Source organism: Dunckerocampus dactyliophorus, chromosome 3 (genome assembly GCF_027744805.1).
Source record: "Dunckerocampus dactyliophorus isolate RoL2022-P2 chromosome 3, RoL_Ddac_1.1, whole genome shotgun sequence".
Lineage (NCBI taxonomy): Eukaryota > Metazoa > Chordata > Actinopteri > Syngnathiformes > Syngnathidae > Dunckerocampus > Dunckerocampus dactyliophorus.
This window is the reverse complement of record NC_072821.1, coordinates 10,208,152-10,228,954: the sequence shown is the minus strand read 5'-3', so window position 1 is coordinate 10,228,954 and position 20,803 is coordinate 10,208,152. Positions and strand designations below refer to the sequence as shown.

General features: G+C 38.6%; 2 protein-coding genes across 3 annotated transcripts in view; one reads left to right on the top strand and one right to left on the bottom strand.

Moving 5' to 3' along the window:
- Positions 1-1,062: 1,062 nt before the first annotated feature.
- On the bottom strand, positions 1,063-7,538 carry rnaset2 (ribonuclease T2). Its single transcript, XM_054769883.1, has 10 exons — positions 7,409-7,538; positions 6,684-6,755; positions 5,600-5,654; positions 5,199-5,248; positions 3,982-4,039; positions 3,812-3,876; positions 3,502-3,615; positions 3,362-3,407; positions 2,104-2,178; positions 1,063-2,030 (listed from the first exon to the last, which is right to left on the bottom strand). Exons 2-10 carry the CDS (start codon positions 6,746-6,748, stop codon positions 1,851-1,853), a joined length of 708 nt encoding a protein of 235 aa, XP_054625858.1. The 5' UTR covers positions 6,749-6,755; positions 7,409-7,538; the 3' UTR covers positions 1,063-1,850.
- Positions 7,539-9,753: 2,215 nt separating this feature from the next.
- The window catches only part of myom2b (myomesin 2b), a 31,635-nt gene continuing 20,585 nt past the window's right edge, over positions 9,754-20,803 (top strand). The window contains exons 1-13 of one of the 2 annotated variants that reach the window (XM_054770586.1): positions 9,849-9,862; positions 11,163-11,219; positions 11,360-11,463; positions 15,953-16,010; positions 16,219-16,373; positions 16,462-16,548; positions 17,985-18,073; positions 18,141-18,188; positions 18,271-18,435; positions 18,554-18,715; positions 18,938-19,079; positions 19,277-19,476; positions 20,735-20,788. In XM_054770586.1, coding sequence (XP_054626561.1) covers positions 11,381-11,463; positions 15,953-16,010; positions 16,219-16,373; positions 16,462-16,548; positions 17,985-18,073; positions 18,141-18,188; positions 18,271-18,435; positions 18,554-18,715; positions 18,938-19,079; positions 19,277-19,476; positions 20,735-20,788 — 1,243 coding nt within the window. In that variant the 5' untranslated portion in view covers positions 9,849-9,862; positions 11,163-11,219; positions 11,360-11,380. Of the gene's footprint in view, positions 9,863-11,162; positions 11,220-11,359; positions 11,464-15,952; positions 16,011-16,218; positions 16,374-16,461; positions 16,549-17,984; positions 18,074-18,140; positions 18,189-18,270; positions 18,436-18,553; positions 18,716-18,937; positions 19,080-19,276; positions 19,477-20,734; positions 20,789-20,803 lie in introns of both variants that reach the window. The other variant, XM_054770585.1, reaches the window with a different exon arrangement.

The window sequence follows — 20,803 nt, the reverse complement described above, 5'->3', positions numbered from 1 at the left end:
TATTAGACCACCCTTGTTTCTTCAGTTTAAGAAACAAGGGTGGTCTAATAATATTTTCCATGACTGTACTTAGCCTCTCTATCACCTTCACTCTGGCTACCTCAGCAGGGCCTTGTGTGTGTTTGGATTTGTTATCATGTTGGAAAACTCATTTTCCCAAGGGAGGGGATGATGTTCTACTTCACAACGTCACAGTACGTATGTTGGAATTCACGCTTCCCTCAGTCAACCGCTGCTCCCCAGTGCCGACAGCACTCATGCAGCCCCACACCATGACGCTACCGCGGCTATCCTTGACTGCAGGCAAGACAGTTATCTTGCGTTGCAAGCTATTTCGTCGATGACTGTGTCGAGTGGGTAGTAAATCTATGCTGACACTACAAGTTATATCCAAGTTTCATTTCATTTCATTTTGATTACAGAAGATATACTGCAAAAAAATCTGAAATGTGAGAGGTGTACTCACTATTGTGAGATACTGTATGTAGGAGGAGGAGATGCAGGATTATGGACCTTGTATCTTTGTCCAGATAGGATTAAAGCGCTGTAAGGCGATAACGATATTATTATCCATGCAGGCTGAGAAGATGCACACAAAAAGGCCGGCTGACTCTACATGCAGCAACCACAACCTTCTAATGAAATCCAATACAAAATTGATCATAAAGTCTGTCTTCTGTCCGTCACATTTCCATCATGTAAACAAAATAGAAACAGCTTCCACACATCGCAAACGGCAAACACAATAAACATATTGTTAAATTATCAAATAGTCACTCAAAACTGCGCCTTATATCTTTGTATAATTGTTGGGTCTCATTAGGTTGTGCAGATGTACCTAATGAAGGGACCAGTGAGCGTAAATTCACTGAAACCATACGGACTGTAAGCGCATCATTTGTTTTTCAGGTTCTACAACACCTGCACCACCTGAACCATGTTGTAGTCACTATGTATTCTTTACACTGTATTCTTTACTTGCGTATCTTGCTTGCTGCTGTAACAAGTGAATTTCCCCGCTGTGGGATAAATAAAGTACAAATACAAATACAAAACAAACGCTGAATCTAAAGTATTTTATTGACATTTAGCAAAAACAATGCATTGCAGAGATCATCAGTCCATTTACACCACACTAAAAACGGTATCCAAAGACATACTAAGCTATGACATGACAAACTGACAACTGAGAAGTATCATGAAGCTTCTCTGGACTTGAGGACAAACCACTTCACATCGCCATATGAACTTTAAATAAGCTTGAACTATAAAACAAAACACCTTGAATAAAAATGGTGAACGTTTACAACTGATCATTAATTCTTGGAGCTACAGTGACTTATTTACTTGTCACACACTTCAGTGTTAATGTTGTTAGCACTGACAACCTGAAAAGGCACATGGTTTAACATCCAAGCAATGAGTGACACGATGAAAGACGAACAACAAAGAATGTGAAAACCCTGTCGTGCAATTAGTGTAGGGAACAAAGGAAACAAAGAATAACAAAAATATTTTGACACTTAGTGTGACAATGTTTTACACTCTTGCAAAATTGGACATGCATAGACATACTTAGTTAATCTTGTGAACATCATAGGGTGAATAGCCTCGAAATGAATAGGCAATACAGTAGATTAAAAGCAACAGGAGCTGTTGCTGTTCAGCTGTTTATGGACATAAACTACAGAAAAAGTACAATTATTATAATATAGAAAGACCAGCCTGTGTGCATTGCTTCTTGCTATATTTACAGTACAGTTGATTAGTAAACAAAGAGGTATTTGCTCCTAAGAGAGTGTACAATAAGTGTGCAATTGTAAACACTGTTGTGTCTTTTCATTTGTGTTTCAAACAGGTGGATAGTAAACTGGCACGTCATGTTCACAGACACTGAAATCAGATCCTTTGGAAAAACCCTGGTCTTCAATAGAAAAGGTCTTCAGTGGGAGGTGTTTGTCACAGTCCGTGAGGGAGAAGTCAGGGCTGAAACAAATCTCGATCTGACCCAAAGTCTGAGCAACACTATTCTGCAGAACACAAATAGTATTCAGTACAATTCTAGAGCTTAAGTTAGTATTACGTGCTGTTAGATGATGATACCTTTGATGGGTGGACACATTGGATCTTTGGTTTGACACCATAGAAGTTCTCTATGACTCCTTCAATTTGGGAAAACTACAAAACGACACACAATGGAGAAAAGCCATCATTTTGACAACTTCCATCCCATTCGGTATCATTCTATGCACACTGCCACACAGCAACTTAACATGCAACAAGTAGATAACAAATACACAGAGCAACTACTACTAGCAGTGGATGATAATAAACAACAACTATGTTACCTCTAATCATGTAACTTTAGCAGCTATTTACAAAACAAGTGGTGCAAGGCATGTTGGGAGCCGGCATCACTCCTGTGGCTACTTGTTTTGTAAAGTTGCTGAAGTTCCGTTTCGAGTAGGAATGCTCCGATCAGGGTTTTATGCTGCCAATCCCGATCATCCAATAGTGAAGTCGGCCGATACCGATACAGATCACATGGATTAACTGTACATTTTTCCATTTATTTATGATGATCGCTACTGGCCAGGGGCGCCGTATATGAGGGAAAAGGTAGGCGACCTTGGAATTATCCTTACTGCCAGGGAGCCCAAAAAATAGGTAATTATTAAAAATCACAAAGGGGAGGGAGGCTGCCATTTCACTAATTCGTGAGCCTTGAAAACTCACCATAATCTGTCAAGTGTTTGTTCTTTAAATGCTGATTAATTTATTTTTTTATGTGCTGCCCATGCAAGATATTTTTGTGGCATGTGTTGCAGGATGCAAACGTAACATCACTCTCACAAATGGCAGACAAGCTCCACACGGCAGACATGTTTGTTTTGTTTTTGGCTTGAATTGCAATAAATAACTGGAAAAATGGTGGTGTTCTAAAACTTTTGACCGGTAGTGTAGTTGTTTATTATTTCCCACAGTGGTAGTAGTTGCCCTGTTTGTGTTCATTTCACTGTGACAAGCTCACTGAGAGTTCAGTGTTGGCTTGCCCTAGCAAGTGTCTCCAAACAAACCAAGGCTTCATGGGCTGCACTTGCACTAATCTTTGCTGACACAAAATATGACTCTGGATACTTGAGACCCCTAAACAAAAGGATTTAGTCCCGATGTGCATTGCTTTTTCTTTGTCTGGTTTGTGTTTTGACCCTGGAAACGTGTTGCCAATATACACGCACCAAAAGCCAACATAGTACAGTATATATACTTTATATTTACTGGGCAAGCTATACGTGTGTCAGAAAATGTTTCAAAATGACTGAACATACATGTATAGTTCAACATAAGTAGTAATACTTACTTTGTAGTAGTTTTCAGATGGAACAATATCAAATTTCTTCAGGATACTACAATAACAGAGACATAGTTGGAAAACTTGCATGTACTAAAGAAGTGTGAAATGGTTGTCTATGAAAACAATAAAGAGGAGTGTTCCAGTACCTATTCAAGTCTGCTTTATGATACAGTTCCAGAGCCTTGCTGAAGTACTTATGTTGACTATTAAGCGAGGGTGCTTTGGCAGCACATGTGCCATGTTTGCTCCACTCATACTTCCTGTTGCAACAACAACAAAAAAAAGCATTTACTATTGGCGAGTGAAATCACACTGGCACACATTAGAAATTACACTCTAGTACATTATTATGTTATATATTGTATTATATCTTGAGCAAAACTAAAACCCCCCCACCTAAATTAATTCAACCTTATATAACTCACAAAAACCTGGAAGAAATACTGATCTCTTTACCAAAATCCAGCTGATGTTGGTTTTAGTAAGTCAGGCCAACTTTTCTCCATGTCTGTCAGCAAGTCCTGAAAACAAATCAGTGAGACTTTTCTTTTTCAGTTTTACTAAAAAAAAATCAATTGTACAACCATTTATAAAAATACAAAAACAGTGAAAGGACAATATCTTACCTCGATTTCAGAAGAATTGAAATGCCATGATGAGTTGCAAAGAATCCCTTTATCGGGCCTGCAAATGGCAAACATTTACAACTATAGGCTAATGTTCATTCATTCACTGCTGTACTCATACATGCACAATTGGGTCTAATCAGCATAGGCTGTTAACTAAACATATTAATGGCACACAGGTCTCCATTTGCTCTCTCACTAAATTAGAACACAATTGTTAGGGCGGCGCGATATGGACCAAAACTCATATCCCGATATGTTTAGGTTGAATATCGATATACGCTATGTATCCCGATATTTTTTAAGCAAAGTGAGTTTAGACTAAATCAAAGCCAAATATGCGTGTGAAGTTGTTTTATTAAAACAAATACTTAACATGGGGATGTTTTTTTGAAATTTTAAAGCTTCCTGCAAGATGCACATAAAAAAAACTTATCTAAAAATAGCCTCTAAAAGAAAAGTAGGCCATTCTCTTTTTAAAATAAATATAGAAAAAGTGAAATATAATCTTTTTTTATAACAAACCTTAGCTTAGCTATATGCTCAAATCCTCCAATAACAAAAGAACAAAATACGAAGGAGTGCTCGGTTTTAATATAAAATGTTAAAATGTCAGCAATCAAACAAAATTCTTAAATTGAGCAATAGTATTTTTTTAGGTAAACATTTTTAGAAGACACAAGCATGTCCTTATTTTGTGCCACAACACCAACCTGTCAACCGCATCAGGCTTATTAGGAACTGGCTGTCTAACTTCCTTGTACATTTGTGGTCGAGCTTGTCGTGCTAAATAAATGTGACCGCCAAGCTCGCTGGACATCGCGAGTCCATCGTTTTCAGCAGGTTTTTTCCACTGTTGCAAAGGGGACCATATTTTAGCAATATGACAGGACACCAGTTTACAACAGCACACCTCTTTGATTTTCCTTTCATTAGGAACGCAACAGTAACACGCATCTTCACACGTTCCTCGTATTGGAGTTTGTGCCAAGTTTTAAGGTGGTGAAAAAGATTTTTTATGCTCTAAATTCGAAGTACCTCCACATTACTGAGCTACCGCTTATTCCTTGCTCGATATCAACGATATGGTTGGTTTTGATATCGTGCTTAAAGTAAATGTTGATATTTTTAAAATATCGATATATCGCCCAGCCCTAACCCTTGTGTACGATTAAATATCGCACACATACACACTCGCACTAATATACAGTACTTACCAGAACCCGTGTAGTGTCCAGTAACTAATGTTCAGATGACAGTGCTCCATCTGAAATTCATAGCAAACATTTTAACCAGGGCTCTTTACTCCAACCTGCATCGTCACTCACGTTTATCAAACAAAAAGACAAGGACACATGCAGGCAGACATGCACCAAACAGTACACGTGCCACGTGAGGGTTAAAAACACTTCCCCTCTCTGGTCGGCAGGTTGCCACAATCAAAAGCCCACTGCCTCAGGACTTAACGTCACATGACTTCACAATTTTAAAAAGTGAGTCAGTGGCAAAGCTAATCCAAATAAGGATGGATAGATATAGGTGGTAAATGATTTGCAGCCATGTTACTAGTCTGCATACATGGGTTTTAGGTAAACATGGTGGGCTGGAGGAAACTTACGCCACAGAAAGTGTTGGGCCAATGGTGGGTGAGGATGAGCTTGGTCCACATGTGTCTGAAACACACACACACACACACACAGATACACACACTTCTTAATGACCGTACTGCTATCACAGGGATGTCCAGAGTGTGGCCCGGGGGCCATTTGTGGAAAGGAAAAAAAAAAAACAGCAAAAATTGACAAATTAGTAGTAATTTTACAAGAATAAAGTCAAAATATATATATAAAAAAAGTTGAAATTTTACAAGAATAACGTCGTATTATTATGAGGAACTATAACATCATTTGAGTCGCATAAAGTTGAAATATTAATTTAAAACTTTTTTTTATGTCATAATATTATATATCCTATATTATATATCCTGCATATTATGAGAAACAAACAAAACAACAAATAAAGTTGTAATTTTTGGAAAATAAGGTTGAGAAAAAGTTATAATATTATGGGAATAGAGTCAAAATATTATGGTAAAAAAGTCCTAATAGTCAAAAACAACATTTCCGAAGATTATTTAACTCATTCAATCCCAGACATTTTTCAAAATTCAACCTCTTCAGTAGCGGCCATTTCAGAATATAAATACATATAAATACGACGTCTTTGGGAGCGAGCGTTCGGTTGTAAACAAAAAAAAAAAACGTATAAATACATCTTTGGTATTGAATGAGTTAAGAGGAAAGTTGTTGAAATATTTGGAAGAAAGAAAAAAACATCTAAAATGGGGCCTATTTGCCTATATCACAAAGCTGAGAGGCAGTTTTTTCTTGAGATATGCACATTATAAAGTACACTGGAGAGACTATGTCTCTCAACTGGCCTAGGAACGCCTCAGGATCCGCCGGGAGGAAGTGGACCAAGTGGCCGGGGAGAGGGAAGTCTGGACTTCCCTGCTTAGGGTGCTGCCCCCTCGACCCGACCTCAGATAAGAGGTAGAAGATGGATGGATGGATGGAAAAAAATATCAAAGTGGCCCTTGCATCCTTCCATCTTTCACTACGAGACCCTCACTGGAAAAAGTTTGGACACCCCTGTACTAACAGATAAAAAAATAAATAATGAAAGCATTTTTCTGCACTTACGGAGCCAACATTGGAAAGGCAGAGACTACTGCCAGACAGAGCAGAAAACGATAGCCAAGACTCATGTTGGATCTAAAAGGAAGACACAAGTTCATTATTATGGAAGTTTAAGCGATGCATAACAGCACTGTTTATGCTTAATCTAGAGAATGAGAAAATATTTTTTTTTTCCTCTTCATATTATTCAAACGTAACTGAAGTAGAACGTGACTACATGGCAATATGAAAAGGCATGTGATTAGCCAAAATAGATGGGAACAGGATAGGGAAAAAAAACAGTGCTGTAATTTGGGGGAAGAGTGCGGTAATGAAGCCATTTTCAACCTGAAAATGGTTAAGCAATCAATAAAATCACCCTTTTCTAAACAGCTTTCAGTAAGCTGCAGTGCAGTTCTACATCGCTGCATTCTACAGTCACAATAACATGATACCGCCCTGGCAGTGTCAATGAAAACGAAATATTATGTTTGTAAACACGTCGTCACAAGTACAGTAATCTATTCACTACCAAGTGAATACGTTGATCTACTTCCAACTAACAGTGACTATTGACGTGATTATAACGCTCCGTAGTACACGAAAGTCTAAAGTCCAAGGAAAGTAAATCGAGAGCAACTGACACTTTCAATCAAAATGAATTCTTCGTAATCGCAGCAAAACCAATAAAACGTTTTTGCGTTCAGTCACAATTTGTGATGGTTGAATATGATGACAATCTACTTCACCTTTTCTGGCGAATTTGCTTCGTGGAGGTTTGCCGTTGAGTTAGCTCATGTTCTTGTGTAACAAATCTAACACAGCAGCAAGAGCGAACAGTTGCTTCATGGATGAGTTGTTTACGCCCTGCATGTACTTCCGCCCTCTGCATGCCGGTTTAGCCAATCACAAGCGGCGTTCATCTTAAGGTTTGTCACGTGGTAAATTATGTGTAGCTTTATTTAGAGTCCGATTGCCTCTTAAAAATACCTCTAAGTATGGTGCATTTCTGCACCGCTGCAAAGTAAAACCCACAAACATCTCATCTTAAAATTTAGCTCACGTGCACTAAAATATGTTTTTTGTTGTTTTTTTTTCCAACATTATATACGTACTGTACAATTCAACAATTCATGGCTTGTTCATTTTTTTCCTCTGCATTGACTTTTCACAATTTCACGTTCATCTGACAGGCTTGATTAAATTTATGAATAGCCAAGGGGCTCTTGTTAAATTAATGAGCCATTATAATGTAATGCGAAAAATTAAGCTTGTCAGGAGGGGATAAAAACAGAATAATTCAACCGAGCTACGTCTCTTGGGAATGAAAGAAAATTACCACCACTTAGCAACCACAGAATTTAGGCTTACCAAGTTGACACTGTCTGCCAGCAACATAATGTACTAAAAATATCTCGGAACTTTGTTGTGACACTGCTAGCATTTGGCCAACAGGGGGCTCTTTTTGACCACACTCGGGATAGCGAATACTGGTACTGTACAGTAGTTTCCATAAATTCTTTTCACTTGTGTTGAGGACATTTTTGTGTAATTATTATAAATAGCTACAAGTTTTAGAGGGACCTTAATGACAACACATGAAAAATGTATCATGGCTCATACTGTATGTGTTTAAAGTCTTTTTCACAGGGTATCCACTGTGTCAGGAATAGGCCAAGTTGTAACTGTAGCTTGTTTTATAAATAAACGCTGGCCAAAGTTCAGCATGCAACCCGGTGACTTAAGACATATCCGAGTTAAGATGACGAATTTGACGAGAGACTTCAGTACCAATTAAAATGTTGTTTGGAAGAGCCAAGAAATCGCAGTATTATATGTTAATAAATAGTTACCATTGCCCTAAAAATATCAGAATTGGATGTATGTTTAATACAAAGGTGGCCAAGGGCCACACTAGCAAAACATGTATGAGAATAAAGTTGTAATACTTTACTTAAATAAAAGTACATTTTGTCTTTAATTCATAAGAATAATGGCGGAATATTACGAGCCTAAGCGTGTGTCTGTGTTACGGTGAGGACTGAATCTGAATTGGAAGTTATGCTCTAGCATAATAACATATAATTAAACGGTGAAATACTCTGTGTTTGGCACATCATCACCATCATCAAGCCAATGTTTGTGTTTGTTCCTGAGAAGGAACTACAATGGTGGTTTTTAAAGTGTGAGGTAGGCCTTCCCTGGGGGGTGGCAGCAGCTTGAGAAAAATAAAGAAATAATATATATATTAACTGTTCTCAGGTAACACCAGTTAAGTAGATCAATTTTTCAGTTGGAGTGTAGTTAGGGTATAGTTGGGAAGAAGAAGAGGAGGACCAAGCTGATTTGTGTAATCCGAGGGTAGGCTCACTGTCCTGTGGGGGTGTCACGAGACGAGGCGATACACTGGGACTGGGTCTGCAAGACGAGGCGAGATTTTAACATTATTTTAAGAGAAGGAGAATGAAAAATACAAAAAAAAATTTGAAAATATATTGCGTTCTACTCATATAATTTCTATTACATTACACTATTCTGCACTCTGTGTGTACGCTACTGGCCCTGCCTACACCCACCAAGACGAAGAGACTGTATGGCTGACAAAAGGGCTCACCCCGTTCATGCCTTTGTTCTATGGAATGTTTGTTCTTTGTTCTCTGTCTAAAATGTGGCCATTTCTATTTTTTTTTAATTGGCCAGAGGTATATTTTAGAAATAAAATTAAACAAAAAAACAACGACAAATGGGAAAAATGAAGCAAAAAAGCATAACGTAAAGAGAAAAAGCTAGAATGTAGATACTAAGAACAAATAATGCAAAGCCTTGCCTTTTAATATATATATATTTATAACATTTTATTTTGACATTTTACAAAATTTAAAATATATGTATATATACAGTATATACAGTATATATATTTTATTTTAAATTCATTTTTCAGCCCTTACGGGAAGAAACTTTGGACACCCCTGGTCCAGGGCAAACTGTGTTAATCAAATATATGGCTGGTTATAGCAGCCCTGAGTCTTGAAGGATCCTAGTTATATATAGGCACCTCTCTCTCCTTTTAAGGCCTCAGGGAGAGGCAGGTGGGGGTCCGTTGGAGACACTGGTGGTTTTGTTGGCCTTGTACTTGGTTTAGGCTGACTCCCCCTGTGGATTTGGGCTGACAACCGAAGTCGCTGCAAAGGAAATCTCAAGGGGTGAGCGAAAGTTTTGTCAAAACCTTTAAAATAATCATTTTGTCACAAGTCTTCCCCATATTTGGATTTCTAATTGCTTTTTTCCCCACACTGGAGAGGAGGAGCAGGTGGGATCAGGATGATAGGATCAGGAGGGAACAGAGTTGAACACAAGCAGTGGGTGTGATATACAGTAGTTGCATGCAGAGATATGATAAACATACAGTAAGTGATGAAGATGTGTTGAAATAAATGTCCAAATCAGGGTTGATGGCTAACAAAATAAGAGCCATGGATGATTTAGGGATGTGTGTGTGTTTGGCATGGTGATATTGTATAGTTTTTGCTCCTGTGTTTAAGAATTTAAAGATAATGTCGTGTCATTTCAACTTAATGTCAGTGATAATGGCATGCTTGATGTTTTATCCAGGGTAGGAATCTCATAGGTTTGTACAGTTCTAGCTGGGCAGAGGATTACTGTTACAGAGCAAAAGCCTCAGGTGTCATCTGACGTTTGTACTCTTACAGTGTTGGCCTCACCAAGTTGAAACACTGATATGGCGGGAACATAATCTCCCTTTCAGTTTATTTATATGAAAGAGCCTAAAGTTTATCTGCATGTCTGCTGGTTGTGTATTTTAATGTTTGGTGTGTAGGTGAAGTTGTCAGCTGTATTTCTTCCCACTATTGACGGAAACATTGAGCATTTTAACCGCCCGCCGCTGGTTGTGAGCATACTGTAGGGCTCAAATTTAGAGGCCACGGGTGAATGTGCCAGTTATCTGATTGACAGTTTTGGGGTGCGAGACTCGTACTTAAACACGGATGGTGTCCCCGAGTGTTTCAGAGGTGTGGAAATAGGACCATCTTTGCCAGAGTCGCATGTCTTTAATGGCTTTCCGAGATTGGGTGGACAGGGGGAATCGGTTCAAGTTTCAGCATAATGCGTGGCTCACATTGTGTTGTTCTGTTACTATGTGGAGATGGTGGTGCAAGATTAGTTTTTCATGGTTCTTAGATGTTCACTAATGTTGATAATGGCGCTGGGTTCCATAACCCACATTCATCAAAAATCTTTTCATTAAAAGAAAAATATTGACATTCATAGTCCACAATTGCTAAGTGACGGTCCTAATCCAGAATTTGGTTTTGGAAAAAAAAGAAATGCTTCTCTTATCCACCCACCCACTCATCCCCAAATAGAAAACAACACTTCTGTCTTTGTTTATTTGTGTGAACACGTGTGTCTTAAGTGTCACCTTGTCATTGTGACGGCTGCCGTGTGTCTGAATGTCTGAGGCAAGTTCCATGTTGTTGACAGTGGTAATACAACACTGGACACTTCATTAGGTACACCTGTGCCATCGAATGAAATCAGGTAATCCCTTCCACAATCTCCCGTTGTTGTCAACTTTCATGTTTATGTGTCATGTCTTACAGTGGCTTATCACAGGCAACGGTGCGTTGTGTGTTGTTATCATGTAAGTACAGTATATGTGTGTGTTGCTGGTCCAACAGGTCAGTAGCTGCAGTGTCACCATGTCGGGGTGGATCAAACGAAGGAATTACAACCATGAGTACCACCATAAACAGAGCCAATATGTGGTGAAGGAGTACAGCAGGTACTGGATATGAACTGATGCTAATTACAGCAAAAACACACTCTATGTTAATGATTCTAATGCTGCATTTGGTGTTATTACTAATAGTCGTGTTTTAACAGTAGTCAGCTTTGGTGTTTCTAAACTTGCACATGCAGCCACGCTGCACTGCAAGGAATGCACTTGCATCATACTACAGTAATCCCTCTTTTATTGTGATTAATTGGTTCCAAACTCGGCCATGATATGTGAATTTCCGCGAAGTAGGATTCCTTATTTATAAATGGAATATTTTTGTAGTTACAGCATAGAAAACCTGTTTACGACCTTCTAAATATGTTTTTTTTAACATTATTAGAGCCCGCTAGACATGAAATAACACCCCTGCAGTCACCTTTACACTTGTGATACCCAATATAAAAGACAAAAAATAGTAAATAAGCCATTTAAACATAAATAAGACTCGTGTTTGTGTGTGTTGCTATAAATGTGTTGCCTGGGGGACCTGAAAGAGAGGTGGACAGGAAGTGATATCAGGGGTTTAGAATTGAATTTCAGCTTTGCGTGGGTTACAGCCACAACAGTAGCTCGTGTTTTTGTTAAGGATTGAGATAATTAAAGCCTGCAATAAAAGCCTGTTGTTCTGGTGAACAAGTCTCAGCGAACATTACATTTCAGTAACGCTACTGACCCCTAGTGACCAGTGTATAATACTACATTTCAATGGCTTCGAATGTGTCTTTTTATGTATTTTATTTCAGTTAGCCATTTGTATGCTTGAAAATATTTAATCTAGACAAAAAATATGTTACATTTGCTTAAATATGCTTTTTTTTTACTAATAATAAGCCACATTCAACATAAAACAGCATGATTTTTTAATTACTATATTTTTGAAAAACCTGCGATTGGCTGGCAACCAGTCCAGGTTGTACCCCGCCTCTCGCCCGAGGTTGACTGGGATAGGCTCCAGCATACCCTCGCGACCCTAATAAGGATAAGCGGCATAGAAAATAGATGGATAGATTTTTGAAAAACCATGATAGAGTGAAGCTGCGAAATTCAAACCGCGATGTGGCGAGGGACGACTGTAATGATAGACCCATCTCAAGACCAGATGAATTCACTCTCAAGTATGCACCAAACTGAGATTGAATAAAGTCTTAAAGTGGATGTTATTGCTCGTGACAAGTAACACAAGGCCACATAAGGATCCTGCCTTCTGTCAAGACAGCAGTCAAAACACCCTAGCGTACCCCAGTTAGAAAACTCACTCCTTTTTGTCAAGAATGGTTGTGTCCATTCTGACAGCTCGCATTAAGAAGAAAGTGAGATCAAGGGCTGCTTTTAACCGTCTGATCCCCTCACGCCAACTCACGGCTGCCCAAACACAGGAAGAACGGGCGTGACTTTTTCTGTCACATTAATTCCCTCTGCCTGGAGCCGTTGCTTTGTGTCTTGTTTGTGATCTGTGTGGTTCATGTCTTCTCTTCTTTAAAAAAAAAGAAAAAATCTTATTTTTTTGCTTCGGCTTGTTTTTCTAGCTTCTTTTTTAAATTCTTGCTAATGCACAGCAAGTCAGTGCTCTAAGCTGACCAACTTTTTTGGCTGTGGCTTCCTCACGTCAAATTAATTTCCTTGTGAAAACTCCAGATAATGTGAAGGCCGTGTGTAATATGTGTGTTAATATGTTAATGGGAAACTGACCATTGTTGGGAAAATTACTTAAAAAAAAGTAATTAGTGATACTTACTAGTTACTTTCCCCAAAAAGTAATTGGATTAGTAACGCAATAGCCCCTTCATAAATGTTGTTGTAAAAGAATTCTGATTTTTTGAGAGTGTTTCTCGGGCCAGCTGCGTAGAGGAGGGTACCCCTTGGCAGCGGCTGGTGGTGAGCTCACCATGTCACTCGCAGGTGCTCCATACGTGGCCAAGATGGCACAGTGGCATTCGTGGAGCCAAGTTGTTGCCTTGCTCACTTATTTGCTGAGTAATTAAGGAAAGTGGGGGGAAAAAAAGCTTCTCGCAATGTTAACAAACAAAAATAAATACCGGATCTGCATGTGTCCCAGGGTACCACACCATTCCACAAAATTTCGCTAACTTCTAAGCAAACAGAAACCACAGCAGAGTTCATCTACACCAGGAGTCTCACACTCGGTTTCACTGGGGGCCAGTTGAGGTAGAGTCTGGGTGAGGCTGGGCCGCATCAAGTATTGGGAGTAGGGCTGGGAATCTCAGGATACCTCACGATACGATACAATTCACAATACATGGCTCACCATAACGCTAATATCTTACGCCGTAAGACTGGGGGGAGCGGTGGCCCTAGGCTCTAGGGACACCCCTCCCCCGGTCCATGTGATAACATCACTGTTAGTTCAGTGTTGGTGTTTACTTGCCCCTGTAAGTATGAAAGTATGTAAGCCCGGATGTTGCGGGCTGCAGTTACACTACTCTTTGATGTCCAGTCGCGGGCCACAAGATACGATTTGGTGGGCCGCAAATGGCCCCCGGGCCGCGAGTTTGCGACCCCTGATCTACAGTCTACACAGTATGCTTGCACATGTTTGTTTTGTGGCTTTTGTGCAACAAAATCTGTTGAGCCTTCCTCTCTACCTGTCATTCACTTTTTTTTTTTTTTTTTTTGTTACAATAATTCAGATTGTCTTGGTTCCCCTGTCGTTATGCAACATCACCCAGCTTCCTCTGTGCCATCACTGTTGCTAATTCCCATGGCAACATACATGATTGTCATCATAGCCAGCTTTCAGGATCATACAAATTCCTAAAACTGTAGAGCTTTCTCTTCTATATTTAAGAAGCAGCAATGGAATGACTTTTGCTGAAGGGCATAACAACAGTCTAGACAACACCTCACATGGCAAACACAGCTTCCCACTTCCACTTCCACTTCCCACACGAAAAGCAACTAAATATTGTAACATAGTTTACTAAGGAGCTAATCTTTTGTGATTTTGTGATACTTGGTTTGTTCATGTCTTCACTTACCTCTTCAAAAAATGGTATTTTTCTTGTTTCTTTTTAAAATGATTGCTAATATGCAGCGTGTCAGTGCTCTAAGCCACATGTGACAGGGCTGCATACTGACAAATCAAAGAATGGGATGTTTTTTATATATTTTGGAAACCAACCCATGTAGATATGCTAAGAAGTTGAATATATTTAAAGAAAAAGCAGCCTACATCTGAAGTTTTGTGTTATATGTGACAAAGTGTATTATTAATACAGTATGAACTTTTTCTCCTTACAGTACACTTTTTTGCGCATTTTTTTTCCACAAATATTTATTAATTTATTAATATTTATTTATTCTTGTGACTCTTTCTTCTCGTAATATTAATATTATATCCCAAAACATTCTGACTTTATTCTGGTAAGATAACATTTTTCCCAACCTAATTGCACATTCATTATTTGTTGTATTTTTTTGTCATGATATTAAAATAACATATACATATACAAATAACAATACTACTAAAATAATTGTTTCCTCATAATATTACAGCCTTATTCTTGTGAAATTGCAGCTTAAGTTAAATTTTATTTTTACAATGTACCAAGGGCAGCAAATGGACCCCCGGGCTGCACTTTGGGCACCACTGCTCTAAACTGACCAACCTTTTCTTTCACATAGAGCTATTTTTTTCAAATTGATCATTGTTGAGCAAATAACTTTTGTTGGGCAGTGTCGACCAACTCGTTTTTTGTCTTGTGAGGTACCAGGATAACACAGTGTTATCCTGTATTTCTCAATCCTCTCTGATTGAGAAATATTCTTTTTTTGGGGGGAGGGCTATCTGACCGTTATCTATTATGTGTTATCCTGACTATCACTGAAAACATGACATGGAATGCAGGAAGTGAACAACATGTACTGTACAAGATGTAGATTGGAAGGGGGGTAGGATTAAATAAGATTTGCTTCTTCCTACTCCTTTTGGACATGTGGAACTGTCAAAGAATGACTCATGAGATGTATTCCATTGTAACCTTCATGTTCAAATAAACTAAACCAAACCAAACCAAAACATTTTCAAGCTTTTCACTTGGGATTAAGAAATCATTAGTGCAGACTTTAGTGAAGACATTAATCCAGGAAATGTACTAAATACTCTACTGCTCAAAAGTTTAGACACACTCTTTCACTTCATAGCGTGAGGAAGTGTGTCCAAATATTGACTCGTAGTGCATATTAAACTCATGAGATTTGTTTGGAACTTTGAAATAATTTTAAATGCCCTTTACTGCTTTCTGCGGGGCTAGCAGTAATAGCATCAATTAAAAAAATATATATATATACAGTATATTAATAAGCAATCATTTGTTGTTACGGTCGTGCTATTCTCCCTAGCAACTGTTGTTTCTTTGAAAAGAATTGTATTTTCTCAATATCTTAATAACATTTTCTAAATATTTTAATAACAAGATACAATTAAGGAAATATGATGCTTTTGAACTGACTGAATGTTCTATCTACTATTTAGTTCTGAGGAGATGGTGGACAGATATGAATATAAAACACGAGCCCACATCCAGGAAGTGGTAAGAATGAATGACTGGCTTGCGGTCAGGCATGCATGTAGTTGTTGAAGTATGACTGTTTCTCTCTTTTAGTTTTTAAACTGATTTAAACATGTTTGTTTGAAATATTGCATCTTAAAAAAACATTCAAAGATCCATCAAGCAGATAAGGAGAAGTGTGTGAAGCGCACACGGTGTGTGAACAATGTTTTATGATCATTCTTGATAGTTAAACATGAAGATGCCACGCAAATACGTGCGAGAGGAGCCAATGATCAGAGGACCAGCCTTCCTGGTCAGACTCAGGTCTCACACAGTGTTTGAAAACACTCCAATCAAACTCTTTTGCACTGTGGAAGGCTTCCCTCTGCCTATTGTGAAATGGTGAGTAAAAACCGTTCAATCATAATCCAATACCATGGTAACATTGTCCTGTCTCAGTTCTAGTGTGCCACTGTTTTATCGTATTCAGGTATAAAGACGGAGTGGTCCTGGACATGTCATCTGGGAAGTATCTGGTTGAAGCAAAAGCTGGAGTCCACTCTCTGGAGATTCCAAGGTACAGTGAATACACAAAAAGTGATGACTTGTTCTGATAAATCAGTCGGAGCTTTGGTAAAAACAATATGGACATTACATGAGATACTGAAAACTGTTGGTGCCAATACTGTATAGCCCCATTCTACAGAAAGCCACGCATTTCCAATTTGTCATCTTGACCATTTTCTTCACCCAGTGCACAAAGCAAGGTCCATAAAGGCATACTTGGATTAGTTTGGTGAAAAATGACCCCGATCCCAACCCCATCAAACACCTTTGTTTGGGTAGAATGGAGTGCCTTAAAGGCTCCTGTAGCGCTTCCTACTTTTGTCCATTTCGTCTTGTCTACTTTTGTATCCTTATTAATATCAATATTTTTTGCACTGAGTTCAAATCTTAAATTGACCTTATAAATTACATCATCAGGGTGGGCCATGCCACAATGTGAGTAACTTGCAGCCCCTCCCTCCTCTCTTGAGGAGCTCAGCTGTTCAAATGCTGATCTCAGTGTTACGTGATACCCCAAGATTCCATCAGCCATCTCTCGCTCTCTCTCACTCCAAGCCAATCATCTTTAGATCCTTCTGTCTGCTACGTACACACAGTTTTAGCCAATCAACCATGTTTACACTATTAGTACTATTACTACTAGTGCTCTTTTTCTCGTGTTCGTGACGCGTGCAAACTCACTTGTAGAGAAACAATTCGTCGATCAAGTGGGATTTTTTCACTGTTTAAGAGGAAGACACTTAGCGTGCTGGCGCCAATAAATGTTCTGCAAATATTCCGCGATGAGGGGAAAAAACCACTGTGCTTCAACACATCAAACCTTCTCAGCCACCTGAAACGCCAGCATTGCTGTGACGCCCGAGGCCCGGGGCTTGTTTCTATCGCGACAGCGTTTGAAAAGTGCAAAAAAGTTTGCCATAGACGACCAGTGTGCTAAAGCGATCTGTGATTTCATCATCGAAATGATGGTGCTCGATGACCAGCCCTTTACCATTGCTAAAGATACTGGTGTTTGTCTGCTACTAAACCCCGTAGAGCCACGGTTTGTACTTCTGAGCCGCCGCTATTATGTTAATGTTTTGTTATTAGTAGTGATGTTTGGTTTGGGCAAATCTACAGGTACAGTTTGTCAAATCCAACTTTGTTTGAGTTGTTCTTACTTCCAGGTGTACACAAACTACAGTTAAATCTAAATGTTAAAAACTACTAGTTAGAAAAAGTGATTTGTTATTGATATCGGTCTTGAGAAGCAGGAAGTTACCGGTATCGGTTTGAAAAACAAATCCGGCATCCCTAGCATATACTGTACTTTATGTACTATTTAGGTATCCCTATGTTCATTCATTTTAATCTTAATCTCAGTGGGAATTTTCACAAAAATAAACTGAAAGTGGAACGTCATGTTGACTTTTGAAATTCAAGCATTGGTTTTACTGTTTTTTGCAGATGCTGTACTGACGATACAGCTCAGTACACAGTTGTGGCTGGTAATAGCCATGGACAAGCCTCTAGTCAGGCCTCCATCATTGTGAAGAGTAAGTCCACATTACTTGCTCACCAGGGCTTGGCTGAAATAGGTTAATTCTCTTTTCACTCTCATAGGGTACAAGCAAGAGGAGTTTTGTCCATATGGATGGATACCTTACAATGGTACAGGCCTCAGTTAACTGATTGGGAGCAAGAGAAACCACATTTCTTGATAACAATTTGTGTATTCTCCTGTGTTTCACAGCTTCCGAGATTCCGAAGATCCATTTCACAAAAATTAACATTACCTTTGTGGATAAGTTCGCCCCGGTGTTTGCTTCTGAAGGAGAGTCCGCCACTCTGACTGCCACCATGAACCTGGAACCCAACTTGGCCAACCTGCAGCCTGAGGCACAGTGGTACAGAGATGGTAATTTGATACCATTCATAGTGTTACATCATTTTGATAGTTGAAAAATGAAATAGTTTCCCCCCAGAGCAATTGCATTAACAGATACTCGATTGCATTGTTCTCTCTCCTTGTCCAGACACTCGTTTGTTTGATTCTAAATGGGTGAAGATTGAAACGGGTCGAGGAATCAGCACCTTGAGTCTTCCTAACCTCTACAAAGATGACGAAGGCTTGTACACACTACGTATGGTCACAAAAGGAGGCACAGCAGAACACAGTGCATACGTGTCTGTTGCAGGTAAGAAAGGTGGACTACCAAGACATTTAGTTTCATATTTTAGCAATAATGTTACCCAGTGCACAAAGCAAGATCCGTAAAGGCATGCATGGATGAGTTGGGTACACAAGAACCTGAGAGCCCTGACCTTCAACACTTTTCTCAATACACCGTATAGACTAGATATATGTTTTACCTGCATAGAATGACCAAAACAAGGTCACTTTGTCACTTCCTGTATAGACGGTCCTCCCCCAGTACCTGGTGCACCTGGTGCTCCAATGGACATGAAGATCCACGATGCCAACAGGGACTACGTCATTGTGTCATGGAAGCCTCCCAACACCACCACAGAGGGTCCAATCTTGGGATACTTTGTAGACAAGTAGGTGTTTCCAATAAGTACCATAAAGGAAATAAAACGATTCATGAGATTTCATGGGCTTCATTTAAAAAAAATAACCTTTATAGTCAAGGAAACTTTTCCTTTCAATGTACTTAATAGAACTATTATATACTGCACCTGGCTTTCTCTGTCTTCCTTTCATAGTGATCATGTCTTCTCCTTATTTACCTGTGTAGATGTGAAGTTGGAACAGAAAACTGGACACAGTGCAACGACCAACCCATTAAAATCTGTAAATACCCCGTGCCCGGCCTGTTTGAGGGACACTCCTACTACTTCAGGGTCAGAGCCGTCAACTCCCATGGAATCAGCAAACCATCCCGCATGTCTGAGCCCATCGCTGCACTGGACCCGACTGAGTTTGAGAGGCTGCACAGTGGGTTGCACTGGAATCACGACGTCAATCATATATGTTTTTGAAGACCACGGTCAAGGATTTAACAAATTATGACAAATGATACTAATACTGGTTTGCTATTTCCAACCACAAAAATAATAAGATAGCAAGAATAAAAAAACGATTTCCATATGAATTTATTTATAGCATAAGCATCCAAAGTGCGGCCCGGGGGCCATTTGCGGCTTGCGTCTGTTCTTTATTGGCCTGTGGCACATTGTAAAAATACAGTTTAACATGAAAAATAACAAAACAATAACAATAACAAAAATAGTAGCAAAAATGGAAAAATCTGCAGTAATTTTCCAACAATAAAGTCAAAATCTGAAAAGAAAAAAGTTGTAATCTAATGAAAAAAGTTGTAATTCTACAAGAATAATGTTGTAATATTATGAGGAAAAAATTTAGTGATAGTCATTTAGTCATTTTAGTGGCATAAAGTTGAATATGTTATTTTTGTGAAAGTCATAATATTATGAGAAACAAAGAAAACAAAATACAGCTCTAATTTTTGGAAAATTATGTTGGGGGAAATAATATAATATATATAATATCTATAATAATAATATATAGTATAATATAATATTATGGGAATAAGATCAAAATATTATGGGAGTAAAGTCATAATATTACGAGAAGAAAATTCACAAGAAGAAAGGTGAAATAGTTGGAACATTAAAAAAAAACAGCAGCAGAAATGTAAAAAAAAGTAGCAATTTTATGAGCATAAACTCGTTATATTATAAAGAAAATAATGCCATTTTAGTAGCATAGAGTTGAATTCATTTTTTAAGTCGTAATATTGAGAGAAATAAACATTACAAAATTTCAAAATTTGAAATATTTATAAAATACAAAAAAAAAAAATGGGGAAAAAAGAGCAAAGACCAAAGTTTATACTAATAATGCACTTTTTCACCTACAGTATATCACAAAGCTGAAATGCAGTTTTTTTCTTGCGTGTTGGTTTACAAAATATCAAAGTGACCCTTGCATCCTTTAATTTTTCAGTATGTGGCCCTCGATGGAAAAAGTTTGGCCAGCCCTGATTTATACCTGAATATGGACATACGTTATTCCCATCTTGTAAATAATTGTGTGGTTTTGATCTTTTCTTTTAATCTTCAATGCTGCTAATTGTGCAGGGGTAATTATGTAGAGTGTAACAGTGAAAATAAAGTTATATTCAGTCATATTCTGTTTCCCACAATTTGTCATGTGTTCTCTCCTTCCGCAGCTAAAAAAATCGGAGGAAGGCTGGACGTTGTGTCTTACCACGATGAAGTTGAAGGTGTGTTTTGCCACC

Bases quoted from the DNA above. Each gene is read 5' to 3' on its own strand.
- rnaset2 (XM_054769883.1), bottom strand. From the start codon at position 6,748: ATGAGTCTTGGCTATCGTTTTCTGCTCTGTCTGGCAGTAGTCTCTGCC. The intron at 5,249-5,599 runs GTAAGTTTCCTC...TATGAATTTCAG, and splicing joins GGCCCAACACTTTCTGTGGC to ATGGAGCACTGTCATCTGAA. The intron at 3,408-3,501 runs GTACTGGAACAC...CTGTTATTGTAG, and splicing joins CATAAAGCAGACTTGAATAG to TATCCTGAAGAAATTTGATA.